Source organism: Patagioenas fasciata, chromosome 17 (genome assembly GCF_037038585.1).
Source record: "Patagioenas fasciata isolate bPatFas1 chromosome 17, bPatFas1.hap1, whole genome shotgun sequence".
Classification (NCBI taxonomy): domain Eukaryota; kingdom Metazoa; phylum Chordata; class Aves; order Columbiformes; family Columbidae; genus Patagioenas; species Patagioenas fasciata.
The window spans coordinates 3,694,256-3,715,884 of record NC_092536.1 but is presented as its reverse complement, the minus strand read 5'-3'; the positions used below and the strand labels follow the sequence as shown (position 1 = coordinate 3,715,884).

At 46.2% G+C, this 21,629-nt stretch overlaps 3 protein-coding genes across 5 annotated transcripts; 2 read left to right on the top strand and 1 right to left on the bottom strand.

Annotated features, from left to right (window-relative positions):
- Positions 1-2,555: 2,555 nt before the first annotated feature.
- KMT5A (lysine methyltransferase 5A) lies at positions 2,556-12,773 on the top strand. The gene is given in 12 exon segments (XM_065851432.2): positions 2,556-2,583; positions 2,586-2,631; positions 2,633-2,690; positions 2,692-2,847; positions 2,849-3,038; positions 3,355-3,449; positions 5,599-5,755; positions 7,315-7,531; positions 8,321-8,405; positions 8,773-8,832; positions 9,911-10,101; positions 10,541-12,773. Coding segments are annotated over 12 exon segments (1,494 nt in total). The 3' UTR covers positions 10,752-12,773.
- Positions 12,774-14,674: 1,901 nt separating this feature from the next.
- On the bottom strand, positions 14,675-19,151 carry RILPL2 (Rab interacting lysosomal protein like 2). The gene is made up of 4 exons (XM_065851438.2): positions 18,702-19,151; positions 17,645-17,796; positions 15,407-15,517; positions 14,675-14,958 (listed from the first exon to the last, which is right to left on the bottom strand). Exons 1-4 carry the CDS (start codon positions 19,041-19,043, stop codon positions 14,916-14,918), a joined length of 648 nt encoding a protein of 215 aa, XP_065707510.1. The 5' UTR covers positions 19,044-19,151; the 3' UTR covers positions 14,675-14,915.
- Positions 19,152-19,172: 21 nt separating this feature from the next.
- SNRNP35 (small nuclear ribonucleoprotein U11/U12 subunit 35) lies at positions 19,173-21,325 on the top strand. Of its 3 annotated transcripts, none has more exons than XM_065851433.2 (2): positions 19,173-19,293; positions 20,275-21,325. In XM_065851433.2, exon 2 carries the CDS (start codon positions 20,294-20,296, stop codon positions 21,089-21,091), a length of 798 nt encoding a protein of 265 aa, XP_065707505.1. In that variant the 5' UTR covers positions 19,173-19,293; positions 20,275-20,293; the 3' UTR covers positions 21,092-21,325. The 3 variants fall into 3 exon arrangements, with proteins under 3 accessions (XP_065707505.1, XP_065707508.1, XP_065707509.1); XM_065851436.2 differs by lacking the exon at positions 19,173-19,293 and adding an exon at positions 19,412-19,532; XM_065851437.2 differs by lacking the exon at positions 19,173-19,293 and adding an exon at positions 19,603-19,743.
- The last annotated feature ends 304 nt before the right edge of the window (positions 21,326-21,629 follow it).

The following is a 21,629-nucleotide window of genomic DNA, read 5'->3' as shown; positions in this document are numbered from 1 at the left end:
AATTCATCTAAGCAGCTTCCTACAATCGCGAAAGTGACCTTTTTGACGTCTTGATTTGAAAAGAGTTACCTGTCAGTCCTGCGAGCGGAATTTATGATCATCGGTAACTGCAAGAGGTGAGTAACCCCACTGGTGACCATTATGCTTCCTATTGGGGTGAAACAGCACAGGCAGTATTATCTGCAGGACGCTGTTTGCCTGGGATTTAGCGTGTAACTTGCAGATCTCAATGCAATTTTTGTCAGAGATGCCCTTTTATCATTGGTAGATACTGTTTTGAACATAATATTATATATTATAATCTATGAAATGTAGTTAGCACCTACTGGCATTTTACTATATGTCTTTATAAAATAAGGTTGCTTAATGTACCACTCAACAGTTACCCTTAGGGGATTGTTTTTAAATGCTTTCTAATGGAGAAGTGCAGTAGCTGAAGCACAAATTGTCAGGATTTCATTTTGTGAATAAGGAAATATTATGATACTTATTTACCTGCTGTGTGAGAACTCCATTGAGAACTTGCTCCAAGGTAGAAATATTTTACAAGAATGTCTTGTTGGTATATTTGAAAGAAATGGAACTTTTTAATTCAAAGGTAACCAGTCCTAGAAAATAAGATTTTTTTTTTTAATTGAATCGAGTGTTAATTTAGACTGAAAGTATTTACTCTGAAGATTTTCTTTTCTTTCTGAGCAAATCCAACACTTTGCTCGTGTGTTTTTCTTCCCCCACAAAAGGCTTTCACGTCTCCATGTTAAAGCAGTGCGCTCAGGGGCTGCCCTTACACTACGACTGGAGATAATAAATATTTAGGTCACTGGGTTTTACAGCTGGTGCTGGTGGGAGTCGTGCTGCTCCGTCCCCAGTATCGCCCTGGCTGGTGCTTTCCCATGTGCTGCTGTCCTGAGTCACGGTGACGGGTGATTTCACATGGATGTGCCCTCTTTTGGGCTGTAGCCTTATCTCTTGATAACGTTTTTCCTTCCTCTCAGTACTGGCTTTTTGGTGATAACTCCCTGAAGCTCTAAGGGGTAAAACCAGCCTGGTTTGTATATTCCCAGTGGAATCCCACCGTGCTGGGAGCAGGAGCTAGTTAGAGGTGACATTGTTTTCTTTGTTGCTCAAGGGAAGATAATTACTTAGCTTGCTTTGCCCTCTAGTGGCACAGCTTCAATGCAAACTTGGTTGCTTTATATAATATATAAAATTAATATTAAAAATATCCAACCCGCAAAAGCAAAGCAAAACCACAGTAAAGGTGTTCCCAGAGGTTCCCATGACAATTAGGAACAGTGTTCCTTAATGACTGCAAGAAAGAAAATATCATTAGTAATTTATAAAGAATTTTTTCCAGTCCCATCCTAGCTGTGTGAAAAGAAGAGTGTGAATTAGGGTGGAAAAATCAGAACAAGGGCTCCAGTGCTCTTCTGGAGAGCTTGGCCTACCTGCTTCGGCAGCAGAAATTATCAGGATGATGCAGCCTCCTGTCCGCTGATTTTAACAAAACAACACCCAGAGCATTTTGGTCACCTTTCTGTAAAATGTATGTTAGTGAAGATGAAGAAATTGTGATGATGCAGAGCTGGGATTCTTTTGCCTTTTCTTGAAGCGCCTGTTTGCGTGGAGAGCAATCACAAAATGAGGCCAGGGTGGGCTGGAACACCTGCTGCCTTCCCGTGTCTCCTCTGCAGCCACTCCCTGTTGGTTGGTTGGTTGGTTTGTTTGTGTGTGTATGTATGTGGTTTTGTGTATGGGTTTTTTAATGATTTTTGCTTGTTTGTGTTCTTCTCTGCTGTTCTTAAGGAAAATCCTGGTTTTCAGTTGTTTCACCCTCCAGAACTGGCCGATCACGCCACTGTGAGGATGCCCGAGGGACGAGCAGCCGCCTGTGGCTGCAGATAAGCCCTTGGTGGGAATCCACCCCTGTGACGATGACACTTGGGGTCAGCTGATGTCCTACAGACCCGTATCAGGCACAGGTGGCTGTTGTTAGATGGGTCTTAAAAGATAAAATAAAGACTACCCATATATCATCACTCAATATAATTGTTCCTCTTAATGCAGAGCACCAAGGAGATCCTGTGTGATAATCTCCTATTGTCCATTATGACCTTTACTCACGACGAAGAAACACACAGTATGCATTGATCCGTGTGTCGTCGTGCCTCATTGCCACTTTACTCTTTGCAATGGGACTTTCCTGATTTCGCAGTGTATGTACCAGGCCTGTCATGGGGCTGTTGAAGCCCCTCTGTGGTTTTGCTGTGTTTTAGCCACCCTTGTTAGGGAATCAGGGGTTTGACGCAATACTGTTCTCCAGGCAAGCTTTGAAGAGGATGGAATTAATGGCCTTTGATATAAGTTTCAGATTTAAGCTAGACATTGCATAAAGCAGCCTGATAATTTCGCAGAGTTTTACGATCCCGACGGAATTAGGGCCCCCCCGGATCGTCGCAGGGAGGTGGCGGGCGCTGTGCGCGCCCAAGGCGGGAGCAGAGATCCACGTGCTCTGCGAAGAGGTGCATGAGGTGTTAACGGGGCCGCACTGGGCGATGCCGCTGCCCCGCGGGAGCGGAGCAGACAGGACGGGGGGTACATGTCGCCGCCCCCGGCGCCCGCCGCCGCTCCGCGGGGCACGGACGGGCCGGCGGGACCCGCTCCCAGCGCGGCGTCCTACCCACGTGGCGAGGCCCTGCTGCGGAAGGGCGTTCCTTCCCGGACCGCCAATCAGAAAGCCGGTTGCTCTTCCCACGGGCCAATCAGCGTTCGGGGAACTCGCGTTTAAACTCTGTTCCCGGGAGCTGCGAGCATCGCTGTCTGACAGGGAGAGGGCGGGGTGCGCTTTTTGTTTGCCAATCAGGGGCGCGGAAGCGGTTGTTGGCACGCGGTTCAGCCAATGGGATTGCCGAGAGGAGCGCGGTGTCTCCCTGCGGAGCGGTTGGTTTCGGCGGGGGAGCTCCTCGGGGACCGTCGGGGCAGCCCGGCCGCGGGGGGCTCCAGGGCGCCGGGCTGCGCCGCCGCGGTCATGGCTAAAGGTGCGCGGGCGCGGCGTTGGGGAGGAGCGGAGCCGGGGCGCGGCGGCTGTCGCGCCGGGTGCAGGGCGGGGGCCGGGCGGCGCGGGGGCATCTCCGCGGCGCGGATGCTCCTCCCGGGAGACGCGAGGCGCCGGGGCCGGCGGGACTCCTCCCCCACGCGGTGTGCGCAGCTCGCCGGGAAGGGGCTGGGCCGCCGCGGCTCGCCCTGCCGCATCCAGCCCTTTTAAACATGGCGCAGGCAGCGGTGGCCGGGCGATGACCGCGGGCGGCCGCGCCGGACATGGCTCAGGCGCCGATCTTCCTCCCTTGTTCCTAGGGAAGAACATGCCCAAGGCCAGGGCGGGCGGCGCGGAGGAGGCGAGCCCCGAGAGCGCCGAGAGGAAGAGCCCCGGTCGACCCCGGGCCGGCGGGGTAAGCACTGCCCGGGCCTGGGCGGGCGGAGCAGAGTGGGGCGGGCGGCTCCCTGGGGTCCTCTGCGCCCTCCGCCTCCCCCCGGTGCGAGCGGGCCGGGGTGCGGGCTGCCCTGGGAAGCCGCGTGGCCCCAGGCGCTTGACTTCTGGGGCTCCTCTAATCATTCAGCAATCGGTTAACTTTAAGTGGAATGGCACACTTTCCGTGTTTTCCGGTGACCTGCTTCAGCTGCCCGGCAAGCGCAGGGCGCTGCCGGGGCTGTCAGCGAGGAGCCAGGCCCAGGCTCGGCAGTCCCTCCGTGCCACCTTCCCGTCCTGCAGTTCTGTTACAGGCAGCTGGCAGGAGCTTGTTTGTCACTTTGCATTTAACCCCCCATGGAAATAATTGTGGCTATTGCATCAAATCCCAGAGCTCTCCACCAGCCCTTCATGTGCTCTGTTGTGCTGAGAACATCTCTGCTCTCGAGGGTCTCAAGCCTGGCACAGACAAAGACGTGGCAGCCACGTCTCGGTAGCGCCAAGAGCGCAGCAGGCAGGGAGCTGGGAATGAGGGGAGGGAGATACGCTGGAAAAATAGTCGTTCGTTTCCTGTTAATGGTGTATTCAAAGCCAGAAAGCTTTGCTGGCAGGTGGACTGCTGCAGTTCGCTGCTTTTGGCTTTCTCCGGAAATGCCCATATCTAAACTCCTCGCTAAATCTAGAGAACTTTGGAGCACAGGGTTTGCTGCTTGTAATTGTTAAAATGGAGTGCTTTTGTAGCATTTTACCCTCAAAAGCCCCAGTTTTTTAAAATAAGCAAGTCTTGTCTTTCGTAGGCCTTTCAGAAACATTGGGGGTCAGGGAATGTTTGACTTGCTTTTACTCAGACTGTTGTACTGTAATCTTAATATTCAGTAAAGTTGATTTGTGTACTGAGATTTGAGCCTTTAACTGGTCATATTTTATGTGTGAATTGTGTATGCATTACGTTTGTTACTTATGCTAATTATTTAAGTTATCCTATGTGTTCTGTTATGTGCTTTGTTTACTTTTTTTAGTGTTTGTGTGACTACATATGCTGGAGTATTTCTTTAGTCAGCTATATTTGAGCTATTTTTTTTTTAACTAATGGGAGCCTTTATGTGCTTTTCTGAAAAAAATGGATGCATGTTTTTGTTGTTTTAACTGGCTTGCAGTGTCTGGAAATTGATTCTAGTTGAGTCAAAATATAGCCAAGACAAACTCATTCTGGCTGCATTGCATCTGCTTGTCCAGACACTGAGATTTCACAGTTGAAATCTGTGTGCCCTACATATGCTGCAGAGTCAAACTTGGCGAGGGGGCAGGAGAGATGGCAAAAGCAAAGGTGGCACGACTCCACTAAGCTTTGCTAAATTTGATGCTACTCACCGTTGATGTTCTTTGAGGCCAAGCCAGTGTACAAGCCCAGGTTTCTGTGGTATTTGACCATGCTGGAGGGTTTTAGTGTTTTCCCGGCTGGGCATGAATGCTTTGTGTAAACTCTTTAATGTTTCTTTTGCCATGAGCAAATTTACACTTTATTTTGTGAAATCTAATGGATAAGAAGATAGCATTGTTTATCTCCTAGGCTTCATTGAGAGCTGTCACTCAAGATAGACTGTAAAACTGATTTCTGTCTTCTGTGTTGCTCAGTAGGGCATATAATTAACTGCAGTAGCATTTGACACCTCGTGAGAGTGTTTGAGTAAGCTCATACCTCTCTGGCTATAAGAGGTATGTTCTAGGCTTGGGCAATTTTTGCTCTCTTATTTGTATTTTTTTTGGCTTGCACTCTTTGAGGCCGCCTTCCTTCCAAGGAGCACAGGGCTAGTGAGGGGTTTTTTTAGCACCAGAGTTCATACTGTGAAGCACAGAGTGGAAGCTGGAGTTAATTATGACTACTCCATCCTGCCACACTTCATAGGAAAGTCCTCTTGGGCTGGGAGTTTGCATGAGTAAGTTCTCTGAGTGCTTACCACCGTTATGTTTTCACTTAGTAGAAATAGCAACAGCATTAAGGATGATGCATTAAAGCAGTGTAATTTGCATTAGTGCAGTCAGCTGTCAGCCCTGGTCTTTGTAGCGTGTTGTGGATACCAATTTCATGTACCTGGCATCTTTGAACTGATTTTTGTATGGGTCTGTTTCAGGAGAATGTGTTTATTGGTCAATCCAAAATCTACAGCTACCTGAATCCTAACAAAACTCCTGGTGCTCGCCCCCCGCTTCAAGAGGAAAACTCTGTCATGTATCACGAGGTGAAATGTCAGGGCAAAACACTAAGCAAAACCTACAGGAAAGGAGATGGTAAGATTGATCTTTGGATTGCTTGGCTCATTAAATGTGCTCCCCCCACCCCCAATTTGAGAACTTAATTGCACAGTCAAGAGGGCCAGGCAGCTGCCCAGCCCAGTTGCTTTCCCAGTCCTACAACTCTGTCGTCAAACTGGGACTCTGTAAAGATGAAGGTATCCTTATCCTTTCCAAAATTTAGGTCATGGGTTTACCAGGCATTTTTTCTTCTGTTTTTTGTCTGGCTATGTTTATGTTGTCTCTCTGGATATAAAAAACTAATGCTTGTGTTGTCAATATGCCCTGTTGTCCCTGCAATTCCATTACTGCTCTGCTTTTTCAGGTCAGCATTTGGCAGTTTATCTATTTTTTTAATCTTTTTTTATTACCTAAAACTGGCTTGTTCTCTATTTTGACTACTTTATACTCATTTATATAAAGGCAATTCAAAGTCAAATCAGGTATGAGGTAGAAGTACTGGTAAAAGAAGCAACAATTCTTAATTTTTCAGGATGAAAAAAAGGCAATGAGAAGGAGGAGCACAGGTTGTGGATGCCAAGTGCCAGGCTTCCTAGGTGCTTCATTGTAGTGACTAGGAAAGGGAATGTTCCACAGGTTTGGGGGGGGCAGAGGGGGAAGCTGACTTGTGTTTGAAGGTGGATTTAATAACCTTGGTAATTTGTCAAAACATTTTGATGCAAACGCTTTTAGCAAGCGGGTATTTTAAGTTCCATTCAACACAGGGAGTGTCATGTCTTCTGGAATCTCAGGGCCTTTAGCTCCTAATTTAGCTCTCCAGTTTTGACAAGAAAGCGAAGGTGGCTTTAACTTGTCCTGCTGCTGTGGCCTTGCAGCTGTACTTCTCCAGTGAGACTGAAGCATCTGTCTCAGCAGATGGGACTGTTAAACCTGGTGATTTGCTTTAGGTAAAAAGTTTATTCGGCTTTAAGCCTTGCTCACCTACCTCTAAATCAGTTGGCTGAGGAGGAGGATGTGGTCGTGTCTGGGTGGGATGCACATAACCAAGAAAATGTTGGTGTTGTGTAGGGTAGGCTTATTGTAAGTGCCAGCCCTTTAGCTCCTGTGGATTTTGTCTGAGTGGTGTTGGCCCCTTGGTACCAGCGTTTGCAGCCACTGATCACAGCAGTGCAGGACTCAGAGAGGCTTCCCCTCCCTCATCAGTCCAGGGTGTCAATTAGCTTATGGCAACTTGATAATTTAGTGTGCCAGGTGCAAACTGAGCAGTTGTTTCAAACACTGCACTGAAGGTGCTATGTGTTCAGGTTTGGAAAACTCTGAGTCACAAACTTAACATGGCAAAGTACTTGGACCCTGTTTTACCCTTTCCCTTTTTCCACTCGCCCCTCCCTTTGTACTATGTGTACTGTAGCAATAACTAGTCAAAAGTTGAGTAACAGCCTGAGTTCTAACAGAAAGAGCTTTTCTCATTCCCTTCCTCTTTCTTATGTTTGACAGAACTATAAACTTAGGCTAGAAACTATTGGAATTAATTTAAAGCACTCTGGTATAGAGGATGCTAAGATCAGAGCCTTACTTGATTTTCTTGTCACCAGGAAAAAAGAATGGTGGCAATATAATCGAAGGTGCTATGAAACCAGAAGATCAGAAAGATAAAGAATGTGGGTGCAATACTTCAGTGCCCTCCTCTGATCAAAACCAAGAAACTGTAGAAGCTCAAAAGACACCGCTGCCTTCAGGCTGTGCTGAGGAGGCCAATGCAAAGCCAACTCAGAAAAAGGTGGTTAAAGCAAAACGTGGACCAAGGAGAAAGTAAGTGACTTCTGGAATTATGGGAACCTTTCTTCTGTGTGTCCTTTTGTACCAGGAGGCTTTGATCTGCATTTTTCCTTTAATTACACATTTGACTGTAGTTCCTAATGTTTGTCTTGTTGACGTTTTTTAAGTGGAACAAATCTTGAAGGAGATTTCTTTGTTTTCTCAATAATATGTTTGAAAGCACCCAAAGTATTTGTGTACCTTGCAGAGGACTTTCTTTTTCTGGAAAGCAGTGCTATTGTATTTTGTCTCAAGTGAAATACTTGCTGATCACCTATAGAAAAAGAAATTAACGAGCCATTAAGACATACTTTTCAGTGGACAAATGGCAAATGGGAATGTATCTTTTCAGAAACAGAATATTAGATTAATTACAGTTGGAGGCTTCCCGGCTGAGCTGAGACTCTTTCGCCTGATATCTGAGTAATGTGACCTAACATTAATGAATTCCTTACCAAGCAGTTTTCATGACCTAAATTTTAGAGTGCCTTCTGGCAGGGCACACAGGGGGCTTCAGACTTGTAATGTGACCTTCGGTTCGTTTCCAATGGCATCTCATTCTTGTAGTTAGAGAATTCATGCTAGAGTAATGGAAATAGCATGAGGAAGAAAAGGGGATCTAGCTTTTGGCTTGAAGGGAAGAGTGCTGATAAGAAACACTGATTCATACTGATTGCCTTTCAACTTAACAAGCTGAAAATAAACATTTCTTACCTGTATCCTAGAGGTATAAGTTCACAAATAGTCTGAAATGTGTGTTCTCTATTTTTTTTTATCTCTTAGAACACAAGGAAGAACACCAAATCGAAAAGTGACAGATTATTACCCAGTTAGAAGAAGTTCCAGGAAGAGCAAATCTGAATTGGAGGTAGTGCTTCTTGTTAAGATTACATCGTTACTTACAATGTTGCTAGTTAATTGAACATTTGAGGAAGTACGTAACTATCTATAAATGGATTAAGTTGGCCAAATATAAAAAGCATTGTGCACTGGAGGTATTGTTAAGAACATTCTTAAAATTTGGAAATGCTGTTCCAGTTCTTTTAGGATAGAATCTAGCTTCTTCCATATTTTGAGGGGCATAAATCTGCCTCTTTCCCATTCAGTTTTGTTAGAAATATGGGATAGTTTGGAAAAACGAGTGCCACTGATTAATAACGTCCTTTTAGCTGTAGAATAAGCTGCAAAAAACTATCAACAGTAGTGTGGTTTACTTGTTCTCATTTCTCCTGCAGACTGAGGAGAGGAGGAAAATAGATGAGCTAATTACAAGTGGAAAAGAAGAGGGAATGAAGGTGAGTGCAATGCCAACCTGAGTAGCCATGTGCAGTTTATACAGTGTCTTGCTGCTAATCTGTTTGAGCAGAAAGTAACAGAACTCAGTCTCGAAACTGCTGCAGTTCCCTGATAGTAAGATGCAAGTGCAGCAAAACTGGAGCAGACTGTCCTTTTGGACGAGCAATATTTGGCTCTGAAGAACATGTGTGTACAGCCTCGGTCATAAATATTGAAGAGGCTTTATAATCTCTACTGAAAATGCGCTTGCTTCCTTGAGTATTTAATTTCTTGGGTTAGCTTCTGGAAATGGGGCTAGATCGAGCATCTGAATTGTCGTATGTTTTAAAGGCAATACCCATATATGTTGCCTGTATGGAAACAAATTCTCTTAGCCTGTTCACAGCCAGTCACTGTGGGTCTTCATTGTGGCTCTTGGGATAATAGGTTGTACTGGTTTTCTTCCCACTGCTAGCAGATAGTAATTATTGGGACCAAGTGCTTACCATTTGGGTTAGTTTGGTCACCCTTTTTAGACTTTAAAGCAGAAAAGGTTCCTAGAAGTGCAAGAAGAGCTGTGATCCTTGAAAACCAGCAGCCTGCGCTTAACACTGTCACATCTATGACAGTGACAGGAGAACTTTATTGGAATTGTCCAATATACAGGGGTAGGCAGGAGTAATAAAGTATACTGGTGGGTGATAAATGTAATTTTTGTGGTTGATCTTTTTGTTCCTCTAACTTATTGAGCTGTGCATGCTAATGGTGATGACACACCTGAAATGGAAAAGCTTACTGCCTCAGCTAATAGTTCAAAAAGAACACATACCTCTGTGTATGGTTTATTTAAGGTAATTCATAATTTGGTTAGCAGACTTTGTATCAAAAGATCTGGTAACTTGTAGGGAGTGTCCTGAACTCACCTTTTATTTCTTCCACAATGCTGTGCATTGGGCTTCTGCAGCTTTGTCTGCTGTACACACAAGTACCCTGCGGTAGCATTTTTTAATCACAAATCACTGATTTCATAGTGAACAGCGTATTTGCAATCATGTGAATACTTTCCCAGCTGATTTTTTTTTTTTTTCAACTCAACAGATTGATTACATCGATGGCAAAGGCAGAGGAGTAATTGCTACTAAACATTTTAATCGAGGAGAATTTGTAGTTGAATATCATGGGGATCTCATAGAGATCACTGATGCTAAAAAGCGAGAAGCCGTGTATGCTCAAGATCCATCCACAGGCTGCTATATGTACTATTTTCAGTACCTCAGCAAAACGTACTGGTAAGCTTCTCTTCTCTTTAGTGTGCTATTTGAGTGATGAAGGCTTTGAATGCTGCTAAGTCTTCTCTTGTTCTCATGCGTTTTCTTTTTTAATGGGAACCATGAATTAGGAAATCTTTTTGGAGCACAGTTTCATGGTCCAAGAGCCTCCTGTAGCTCTGGGCTAAAAGGAAAGGTAGTCCAAAGCTTTCAATTTTCTGTTTCTTTTGCTAGCTTAAAAGTCTCCCAGAATTGCTTTAGTTTACCTACATTGCTATATTACATGCCTTACATGCCATCTGTTTAATCATATGAGTATTCCGGAATGTTCTGGTTTTCATTCATTTTTTCAAGCCTTATGTGGATTCCTCATTCTTTATGCAATTTGCACTTAGGTTTTTGTCCACAAACGTGACTGTGCAGTATGCAGCAATCCTGCATTCTGTTCTTGTTCTTTCAGTGTTGATGCTACAAAAGAAACTGATCGTCTGGGAAGACTGATTAATCACAGCAAATGTGGCAATTGTCAAACAAAGCTTCATGACATTGACGGTGTGCCTCATCTCATACTGATAGCTTCCAGAGACATTAAAGCAGGTGAAGAACTGTTGTACGACTATGGAGACAGAAGCAAAGCTTCCATTGAAGCTCATCCATGGCTGAAACACTAATTCATCATCTTTGTTTGGGTTTCTTTTTTTGGACTGAGTGCTCTACAAGGAGTCAGTGGAATTTTTTTCCCCCTCACTTCCCTCAGCTTTCTTAGTGGACTGCTTATGGTGTTCTGAGCTCCTTAAAAACTACCTTTTTGCTTTGCAATATTTAAATACCTATTACAGTTTTCCAGGCAGGCTTGAATAATTGATCTTAGATTGCCAAAACTTTTATATCATGAAAGGAAACCCTCCCTAACATTTGAATGCGTCTGCATAGTGACCAGTGCCACTTGAACATGCAAAGACTTGCACAGAAACTTAATCACTTGGGTTGTGCTTCTGCTTTTGCGATGAAATCTCGTGCTCCACTTTGTGGGGTGGTGAACTTGGCGTTAGCTTTATGATGGCAGATGTACTTCTGTACTCTGACATCCCGTGGCTTCCCTGCTTGTCAGGCTGCATTTTACAACCCAGTGCTGACAGGCTTCCCTGAGATGGATGCGACTGTTTCTATCATTCTCAAATAATTTGTGGTAGGGATCTGTTTTTTCCAGTGTCGTATCTCATGTTGGCAATGAACTTTAAATGCACTGGTGCTGAGGGAAATGGATGGTCAAATTGGCTGCTTTCTTCAGAGGAATGACTCCAAGCCAAATAAGGATGGATTTTGATAGACTGGGTTGACACTGATTAGAAATGTGAAGATAGAACTTCACAGTGCGAATCAATGTTTGAGATGACTTGTTTTCTAAAACTTAAGACGGTACCTTTTTATAGTTAATGGCTGATTCTTGGAGGTGTCTCCTGGAAAATTTTAAAGTAAAAGAAAAAGCTCTCTTCAAAAACTTTTATTACCTTCCTATGCTAATTAGCCATATCAGAAGCTATTTATTTACTGTGAATGCTTGAAGTAGAGCATAGTGGTTCCAAAAAATAGGAGTCATCTTCATATGCAGCTTCAAACTGTAATGATGGAGTTCATGCAATGAAGAAAGTAGATTCCTTATTGCCTGGTCCTGTAGGTCTGTCCAGCGTGGTCTGGTCCCACTGTCTTAAATGGAAGTCGAGCGCTTAGCATCTTGTGGATGTTCATAACGTTACTGTTGGAGAACCAAATCTGTGATATAGGCGGGCAATACAATGCAGGTCCTTTATGTTAAAGATGAATTCTTACCAGTTGGAATTTTTGCCAAGGCAAGCTTGGCATGTGTGTAGATGAAAATGGCTGTGAGCCATCAGCCACGCTTGCTGCTGGGAGAGATGTCGGCAAGGGATCTGTGGCTCTGTTCTTGTCTTCTGTTCCTCATGTCTTGAAGGCTGCTGCTGTTCCAGCTCATGCCCTCTAGCACAATCTTATATGCTTGCCTATGTGATAGGTCAAATAGCAACAACATCCTGGTTGTACGCTCCAGCAGCAAGAGAGGTGGCTTAGTGATGTATTTTTTAAATTAAAAACTTGAAGACAATGTCTCTGTAAAATAAAGAATATATTTATTATTGATGAAGTGGCTGCTATAGTACCTGTCTCCATTGCAGATAATTAGCATTTTGAAAGAAAACTGTGAAAATCATTAGCCATTAAATGCTTTATATTATTTACCACTTAATACAAGGCAAGCTCATCAGAGATAGCCTGTGTATTTTGACCATTTCTGAAGAATTAACTGGAGACCTGTTACCTGTCACGTACTGAGTTACAGGTAAGCTTCTCTGGCTGACTTTTTTTGAGTTGACACTCATTTTTCTCTGGTCTCAGAGACTACAGCAGTGTACGGTATCCTGTTCTATTAGAGCACTTCCCTGAAGTCAAAATTAGAATAAAATGCTTTTTTTTTTTTTTTTAATTTAAACATTTGCTTGTTCTCTATGAAGTCAAATAGCTTAAAACCTCTGTTCTTCAGCATCACTTTTGTGAACAAGAAAGGGGGAAGATCTCTCCTGTTCTACGTCAAAAGAAAATTGTCTTCTCTGAAACGTTTAACTGGTAATGAAGTAGCAATGCATCGGAAGATGGTAATAAAGCTGATGTTGCACTGAGTATGTATCCTTTACTTTTCTAGGAACTGATATAATATATACATATATCAAATACTTCTCATAGAAACAAGCCATTTGGACTTATATCCTTGTGCCTTACAGGAAGGTTTTATCTTCTAACAAGGTGTAAAGCACTCAGCAGGGCACGACGACCTTGCGTTAGGAGCTAGACTGTTTGTTTTGCTCTCGTGGCCTTGCCAGAGGCAGCGCGATTCCCTCGCAGGGCTGGAGCTTCTCCTGGCGCAGCTGTAGCCAAGGGATTTGCTCCACTTTCAAGAGGGAAGCTGTGCGGCTCACTTGGCACCGGCATGTGTGCAGCTGTGAGGGTTCCAGAAAGACTGGCGCAAAGAGGCTGAGGTGCTCTCCTGTCTACTTTAAGTGGTGAACCCCCACTTTTTTCTTTTTTTTTTTAATAAACGGAAAAGAATAATTGCAGCTTTCATTATTGTCTCCTTTCACTCACTGCAGAGTGGCCTCAGGCTATGTTAGTCTTCTGTGCCTCTGTGACAGGCCGCTGCTTTTGCACAGCTCCATTTAATCTGCGCAGTTGATTACCTGAAGTTGTTTCATTAAGACTTTGTAGAGTGATGAGTGTGTTTTGGGGCACAGTTCCTCCTCCCTCCCCTTTTTAAAGGAGGTGGGGAAATACCTCCCTGGATAAAGCATAGAAGAGGAGGGAGTTCGGGGCACACGCAGACACATCTCACTTCAGAGGTGTATTCTGGCTGTTACTCATGCACAATTGATTGGTTTGTGGTGTGTTTTGGGTTTTGTGGGGTTTTTTTTGTGTTGTTGGGTTTTTCTTAACTCTAAACACAAAGCCTCTGCCAAGGAAATGCAGTAACTTCCTTCCATGCTACCATGCTCTGGAAAGTACATTGTGGGGACGTGGCCAAGGCTTATTAATATTTTACTTTAGCAGTTCTGTGCCCTGGCTAAACCAGCTTACTCAGGTCAGACACTGAGAATGTTGCCTTGCTAACATATCCTTGCTAACAAATTCTCTTCGGGAGGAGACTGCGGTTCTGCTTTCTGCAAAGCTGCGTTTGCATTGTGCAGCTATGTGGAGTGTCATATATTTTTCATGCTGCCTAGTGTATGAGAGGGAATCAAAAGATTTCAGAGCCTGCTTTCACTTCTGAAGAGAGTAAGATCATCGTTTGATACCTGTCACTGCTCCTTTTATGTTTGTTCAGACTTTTCTGCTCTGAAAATTCTGCTTTTCTAAATGTGGAACCTAATTGGTATCTTTCAAGCTGCTTTTCTACTCCTCTGTTTGCTTCCACTAATGATAAATCTCATTTCTTGAGCTTGTGAGAGTTGATTGAAAGAACAGAGCTTATGAAAAATACAACTGTCAACCACGGGAGACCTTTAGCTGTCAGAAATGAAATGTTTGATGTATCTGTTCCAGTTTGAGCATGTCTGCCCCTCTGAAAAGACACCAGTCCTTCACGTGGGCAGAGCACAATGCAGCAGCTTTTCTCCCGTCTGTGCTTTTCTCCAGCATCTTTCATCTCTACCCCAAAGGGTGTGCAGGGGCTCTGGTGTCACAGCCCAACTGCATCTTTGAGGTGGGGTGTGACAGGCTCCTGCCTGCTGCCCGGGTATCGCTCATCAGATGGAAGGAAAGACACAGAACAAAAAGCAATGCTGGGGTTTGCTTCAAGCCATTCTGTGTTAGTGTGAAATAATTACTTTGTGTGTAAGAGCAGCAGGGACTGCAATCTGAATGGGTTTTTCCTTCCCAGTGCTTCTCAATGCACTGCTGAATGGCATGTAGCTTGTAAAAATATCTTCAGCTTGCAAAATCATTTGGGCTGAGCATTTTGATAGTTGGACAGGATAAAGAAGTGGTAGTACAGATTATCACAGGCTCTTTTAATAAAAATAAAAACCACTTTTGTATAAACGTTTATTCTCTGTGTGTAATGTCTGGTAGGAAGCGAAGAAATAAAAAAAGTGTCTGTCTTAAACAGTTTCTAAAAAAGCAAAGTAAAATCTATTCTGAAAGAATATTGTACAACATCATTTTTATGAGATTGCTTATTCTCTACAGTAGGAGTGATGCTTTTTCTTCCAATCATTGACTCCCCTGATGCCTTAGCACCTCTCATCAGTGCCATTTCTGAACAGAAGTGGTTAAGTTCTCGAGGATGCTCCTTTTCCATGTTTAAAAGAGAACCTAAAAAAAAAAGGAAACAACATACAACTGGAAAAGAAGGAACATACAGTGAGACAGCTGTGTCAATGTGTTCTGCTATTTTAGGGCACTTTGGGGACACAGCCTGAGCTTATGGGTACCGGGTACAGCTGCTTCGTACAATGTCAACCAACCTCTGGGGACAGCTGGTGTGTTCCCACAGCAGAGCCTTAATGTGGGAGCTCTGAAATGCTTATTTTTCCTAGGAAAAAAGCAATGCCCTGCTTGCCTGGGTGGAGGTTGTCTTCCTGTGGAGCGCTTTTTCCACAGGAAAGGATTTTTCTATTGGGTTTTAATTTCAGAGGGAGAGGAGGAGAAAACAATATCCAGCCAACTAGGCCAAAGTTTGGAATTTATCCTTGGATTCACTAAGTAAGGGAGAATGTGGCATGTGTCATAATCTGCCACAAAAAGATGCTGACAAACTTACAGCCGTTTGATGATCGTCTTCTCTTCACTGTCCCTGCTGGTGCCAGAGCTGCTGCCAGTAGCCTCTTTTTCCAGTTCTTCAGTTTGGTCCCTTCTCTGTGAGATGATCCCACTGGGAAAATAAGAGGATTTGGTTATTTTTTGTGGATTTGTGCACAGTGTGGCACTGCTGTACACGTTAAACCCCTCAGGGGCAGCCTAGGATGTGAGTGAATGGATGTTCACAGGACGGGGATGGCAGCCTGGCCTGTTTCTTGTCATGAACTGCTGTTATTTAAAATCCCGCAGTGTAATTTTGCTTAGGCAATGCTTTAATGAGAACACTAAAAAAGTAACGAGCTGACTTCTCCACAGAGGAGGAATGGCAAATCATAACAGGAGTGAAAGGGAAGTTGAGTCACAAGTTGGATTTGGATAAGAGTCCAAAGGTAACAGGAGGGCGCAGGCACAAATGGTGAATTTCTGCACGGGTGGGTCTGTGGTACCGGTACATTTTGTCATCCTGCTTCACTGCTGCTGCACTCCACAAGGTTGGAACTGCCTACTTTAGGCAAAGGCTTCAGTTTTGCCAAAGGATGTTTCCTCTGCTTGGAATCGGGTTAGATTGTACCCCCTTGCACACCGTGCCATGTTTTCACAGCATGCCAATTTACTGTCCTGAGTTGACCTCATTTATCTTGGGAGCTGAGTGAACCAAAGTTTGTGACTGCAGTGGCTGGAAGTAGCCAAGTGATGCTTGTCCGGACCTTGGGAATGAAAATACAGGAGAGTATCTAGAACCTGGTGTGACACGAGGCATGGGATAATTCTGGGGCAGATTCTCCTGTCAGCGAAATGGGACTATGAGGTTCAGTAACACTGCAGTTCTTTAGTATCTGCACAATAACTTAGAAATCATGATTATGGCCATTTTAAGCCATTCTCTGTGAGGCTGTCACCTACTCTGGAGCTTATCTCCAATGTACACAAGACATTCTAGAACATATATTTATCCTCTCTCCCTGCACAACTACTCTTTATGGTCATATAATTATAATTGGGCTTTTTTGTGACTCCTTAAAGGGAAGATGGTTTTTGACTTAAGCTGTAACACTGTAGGAGGAGATAACCACATAGAATTACTTGAACTGAAAAGCAGCCTTGTTACACTCCCTAGGTGACTTAAATTACTCAAAAACTGAAAACATTCAGTTAATTTTTAACTTAGCCTGTAACAAGCTGTGTAACATGGCTGGGAAATCAAAGCAAGAAGCCATTGCTGTAGAGCCGTTCGTAAACTGACGTCTTGGCTTTAACTTTAACTTCTTTGCTTAACCTCCCTGTTACAGACAAGGCAAAGGGTGGGCTTACTGTATCTAAGACGTTGTTGCTGAGATATCTCAACTGAAATCTAATGTGCTCAGACATTTTGTGTCTATATTAAGAGGCAGTTTTTGCCCCAGAGAGTTTGTAATACAACTTGGTGACAAGGGGCAGAGGCTGGGGGAGTGCAGCTTCGGAGGGAATGAATTTGTAGCATCAAGAGCAAGACTCTTCCCACATCCCACCCTTTGGCTCACACTGATTCTCCCATCCCGGGCTGGTCCCTTGTAGACAGACCAAAAGCATTTTCCCTGACAGTACTTGTTCTGCACAGTTCAAGTGCCTCACCCAACCCTCTCTTGTCAGTCAAAAAGAAAAACAAAACAAAACACAGCTCATATTGAATGATGATGAAAAGGATTGATATTCTCCTTTCTAGATCAATGCCATACCCCTGTGGAAGCAAAGAGCAGCAGATGAACTAGTGTCCCCGACAGCAAGCTGGAGGAGGAAGGAAATTTTGACTAAATCTGAGATGGAAACCCCCGTGCTCTTTGGTACGTAGTGTGGCTTTAAACAAAAACAATACGTGTGCAACTGCTGAGACTGCACAGATGAATTAATGTGTGTGAGAATCCAGCTCGGATGTGCAGTGGCAGGAACTCTACGTAGGCTCACAGCGGTACAATTATGGGAACAGGCTGCAAACTGCACAGAGTAACAGGGAGTTTAGATTTAAAATTATGTTGCATAGAGACAACTGCATTCCCCCATTTTTCTTTGCTTCATTTGCAAGCTCTTGGGAGCACAGTTGGCTCATTTATGTCTGGACAGCACCCAGCCTGACCCAGGTGCTCAAACCTGCACTACTCTGATCTGATGAGCCCCTCTGACAAAAAGTAATTGTTGTTAGTTCTTTGGTGGCTTCATGATATACCTCTTATAGCACTGTAGCTCCTCTTGCACCACAAGAAGCTGAGCTTTCAGCTGGTTACGCTCTTGCAATACATCTCGTAGCTCCTGTAACGTGAACCGGGGGCGATTTGGATCTGCGAGGTCTATTACCATTTTGTCTGGTCCAAGGCTGAGCTGTAAAATACACGGTGGTAATCATGATACTGTAACCTATCAGAAACAGGGCACTCACAGAGTAAAAACTCTGACTTTTATGAATATATTGTAGTTCTTAGAACCAGTATAAGTTTAACACAATACTGATTTTTTTCCAAGCAGTTAATTATGGGTTTTCTTATTTTTTTTAATTCCCTTGGTGTCTGTATTTCCCAGCCAAGTACAGGGCCCAACTGTGACAGGCTCTGACCAGAGCTAAAAACAAAGTCTCTGTCCCAAAGAGTATGCAGTCTAGTTTGCCAAGAAGCTGGTTTTCTCTGCTGTTGTGATGATGAGAAACACTGAACAATCTGTCTAGCGTCATATCAAAACTCTGGCAAAGAGAGAACTTAATTGTCCCTTTCTAATTTAAGACCTTTGTGGTAATGTCTTTTTCGGTCACTGACATCAGTTTCCCTTGCACAGAGTAAAAAAACTTCAGTGTTTGCAGGAGGAGGAGCTGCACAGTGGTGGATCTGTACTCTGAAACTGCCTGTGTCTGAACTCCATCAGCACCGCGTTGCCGAACTAAAAGCATGGTCAGTCACCACAGCAGAGCGGGACCGAGCGACCACGGCCCTGTGGCTTGTAACTGAATCACAGAATGTCAGGGATTGGGAGGGACCTTGAAAGACCATCCAGTCCAACCATCCCGCCGGAGCAGGAACACCCAGATGAGGTTAACAAGATCTCCGCTCTGGAAATGGCTTCAAAGCCTTCAACCAAGATGAGAAGCCAAAGTTTCCGAGACTCGTTGTGCTGTGATCAAACAGACTGGTGATTGCTGCAAAAGCATCCTCTGACCCAGCCGGTGTTAGGGTGAGTTTTGCGACCCACACACATGGCTGTGTCACCCGTTGGGGACCCGCGGCCCTGGCACCCACCTGCCCGGTGCCACCTCGGGCCCCCGCCGCCCGCAGCTCCTCCAGCTCCCGCCGCAGGCTGTCCCGCTCCAGCCGCAGCTGCTCCTCGGCCAGGCTGCTCTCGCTCACCAGCGCTTCCAGCATCTCCAGCACCCGCACGATGCGGAACTGCAGCCGGGCCAGGGCGGCGGGCAGCGGCGGCCCCGCGCTGAGCTGCAGCTGCAGCAGGTCCCGGCCCACCACGGAGGAGATGTCATACACATCCTCGGCCGTCAGCTGGAACGGGCTCTTCTCCAGAGCCCTCTCCGGGCCGCCATCGTCCTCCTCCAGCTCTTCCTCCTCCTCCTCCCGGCCCTGCTCCATGCGCGCCGCCAACTTCCTTCCCCGGGGACGGCCGGGCCGGGCGGCGCTGCCGGCGGGGCCCGCGGGCGGAGCGAGCCCTCCCGCCCCTGGCGGTTTCCATGGCGGAGGCCGCGGCCCCGCGGAGCTTTCCGCCCTTCCCCTGAGGAGACCCCACCCACCCACCCATCCACCTACCGCCGGGCACCGCGGGAACGGCCCGGGCACCGCGGGAACGGCCTGGGCACCGGAACCGAACCGGACCGGGCGGGAGGTAAATGCATCGGCTGTTCCTCAGCGCCACATTCGCCAGGCGGCGTGGCCGAGCGGCTCGGGCGGCTCCGGGGAGCGGGGCGCGGGGAGAGGAGGGTCGGTGGTGCCTGCGCCAGGCGGGGAGAGGGGGAAAGGGGTTAAAATAAACAAATTAAACACCCGTGGGAGCCCTGTGCCCCGCAGGGTCTGGCGAATCGGCCGGTGCCGACGGAGGAGCCGCCATCCCGCCGCGACCGAGAGGTGAGGGGAGGGGAGGGCAGGGGCGAGACCGGGGAACGGGGCAGGGCCGGGGGGAACCGGGCAGGGCCGCGGGGTCCCCTCAACCAGGGGGAAGGAAGATGCTGAAGGGAGTGGAGCATCTCCCGTGTGAGGAAAGGCTGAGGGAGCTGGGGCTCTGGAGCTTGGAAGAAACTGAGGGGCGATCTCATTAGTGTTTATAAATCTATAAAGGGTGAGTGTCAGGAGGATGGAGCCAGGCTCTTCTCGGTGACAACCAATGATAGGACGAGGGGCAATGGGTTCAAACTGGAACACAAAAAGTTCCACTTAAATATGAGAAGAAACTTCTTGATGGTGAGGGTGTCAGAGCCTGGCCCAGGCTGCCCAGGGAGGTTGTGGAGTCTCCTTCTCTGCAGACATTCAAACCCGCCTGGACACCTTCCTGTGGAACCTCAGCTGGGTGTTCCTGCTCCATGGGGGGATTGCACTGGATGAGCTTTCCAGGGCCCTTCCGATCCCTCACATTCTGGGATTCTGTGAAACCGGGCAGGGCCATGGCGGGGGGTCAGGCCGGTGCTGGCTCTGGGCTCCCCACCATGGCTCTCGCTGGGGAGGTGAACTCAAACAACAGTGATATTGCCGGTCTGTTTCAGCTTGCCAAACTTTGACTTTTGGGTTAAAAAATACTCTATAGCAGTGCTGAAAGTACTTTTTGCACTGCCTGCTTTTTTTCCTAAAATACCTGTGTATCTGTGTGATGCAGGTTTTCCTGCAGGTAGACAATGAATGACTGGGCCCCCATAGCCAAGGAGTACGACCCCCTCAAGGCTGGGAGCATCGATGGCACAGATGAAGAGCCCCACGACCGGGCCATCTGGAGGGCTATGCTGGCCCGCTACGTACCCAACAAAGGAGTTACTGGAGACCCGCACCTCACCCTGTTCGTAGCAAGGCTCAATCTTCAGACGACAGAAGAGAAGTTAAAGGAGGTTTTTTCCCGTTATGGAGACATCAGAAAGATCCGTCTGGTTCGAGACCTGGTCACGGGGTTCTCCAAGGGCTACGCATTTATTGAGTACAAAGAGGAGCGTGCTCTCTTGAAGGCCCACAGAGATGCCAACAGGCTGGTTATTGATCAGCATGAGATCTTCGTAGACTTCGAACTGGAAAGAACTCTCAAAGGATGGATTCCTCGCAGGCTTGGGGGTGGTTTTGGCGGCAAAAAAGAATCTGGGCAGCTGCGATTTGGAGGACGGGACAGGCCTTTCCGAAAGCCCATCAATTTGCCAAACATGAAAAATGATTTCTATGGAGAAGGATCAGCGGAGAAAAGAAACTGGTCTCGTGAGGGAACACGGGACTGGAGAACAAGGGACCGAGACCATGAAAGGAACAGAGACAACCGAAGGCCAGAAAGGGAGCGGTCATGGGCGTGGGGTGAAAGTGAGAGAGAGCGCGACTCCAAAGAGGAGAGGAGCAGAGGGAGGGAGCGGAAGGACAGGGACAGGAAGGACAGGGAAAGAGACTGGAGCAGGGAAAGAGACAGCAAGAAGCCAAGAGATGAGGATAAGCATCGGTAGGTGACAGTGCCTTGTCACTGGGGTTAGCGTCTGCTCTTACACCCAGTACGTTCCAGTCACAGACGTTGCCTTCATGGGGCTGTGAGCAGTGTTCCGGACACGCAGCTGTGCTGTTATTGTCTTGTACCCTAACTTGCGCGTCCTGGAAACTCTGTAGTTTGGTTGCTAATGCAGTTAAGGTACATGTTGAGTTGTTCTTCAGAGAAAATAAACCTTTGTATTTGTGTTTTTGAACTGGTGATGCTGTAAGAAATGCACTGCGTGTACAGATATCCCAGCAACGCTGAGGACATACCTTAGCTGATGCCCAGCCGGCTGCCTGCAGCGAGGTTCATGAGAGAGCTCCAGATTTAATTACTTATGTGCCAGATATCCACACTCATTTAGTAAGACAGATGTCCTTTATGAAACAGTCACTTGTTGGAGAAATAGTAATGAAATAGCAACTAACTAAGCTGCTGAAAAATGTGGCCCAAACCAGAAGCTGGTGGGAAGTGACTCTGTTTTCTTGAAGACAAGGGGACAGGTGAGACCTTTA

Bases quoted from the DNA above. Each gene is read 5' to 3' on its own strand.
- RILPL2 (XM_065851438.2), bottom strand. From the start codon at position 19,043: ATGGAGCAGGGCCGGGAGGAGGAGGAGGAAGAGCTGGAGGAGGACGAT. The intron at 15,518-17,644 runs GTATATCATGAA...TTATTTTCCCAG, and splicing joins GAGCTACAGTGCTATAAGAG to TGGGATCATCTCACAGAGAA. The intron at 14,959-15,406 runs GTAAGTTTGTCA...TTTTTTTTTTAG, and splicing joins AAGACGATCATCAAACGGCT to GTTCTCTTTTAAACATGGAA.
- SNRNP35 (XM_065851433.2), top strand. From the start codon at position 20,294: ATGAATGACTGGGCCCCCATAGCCAAGGAGTACGACCCCCTCAAGGCT.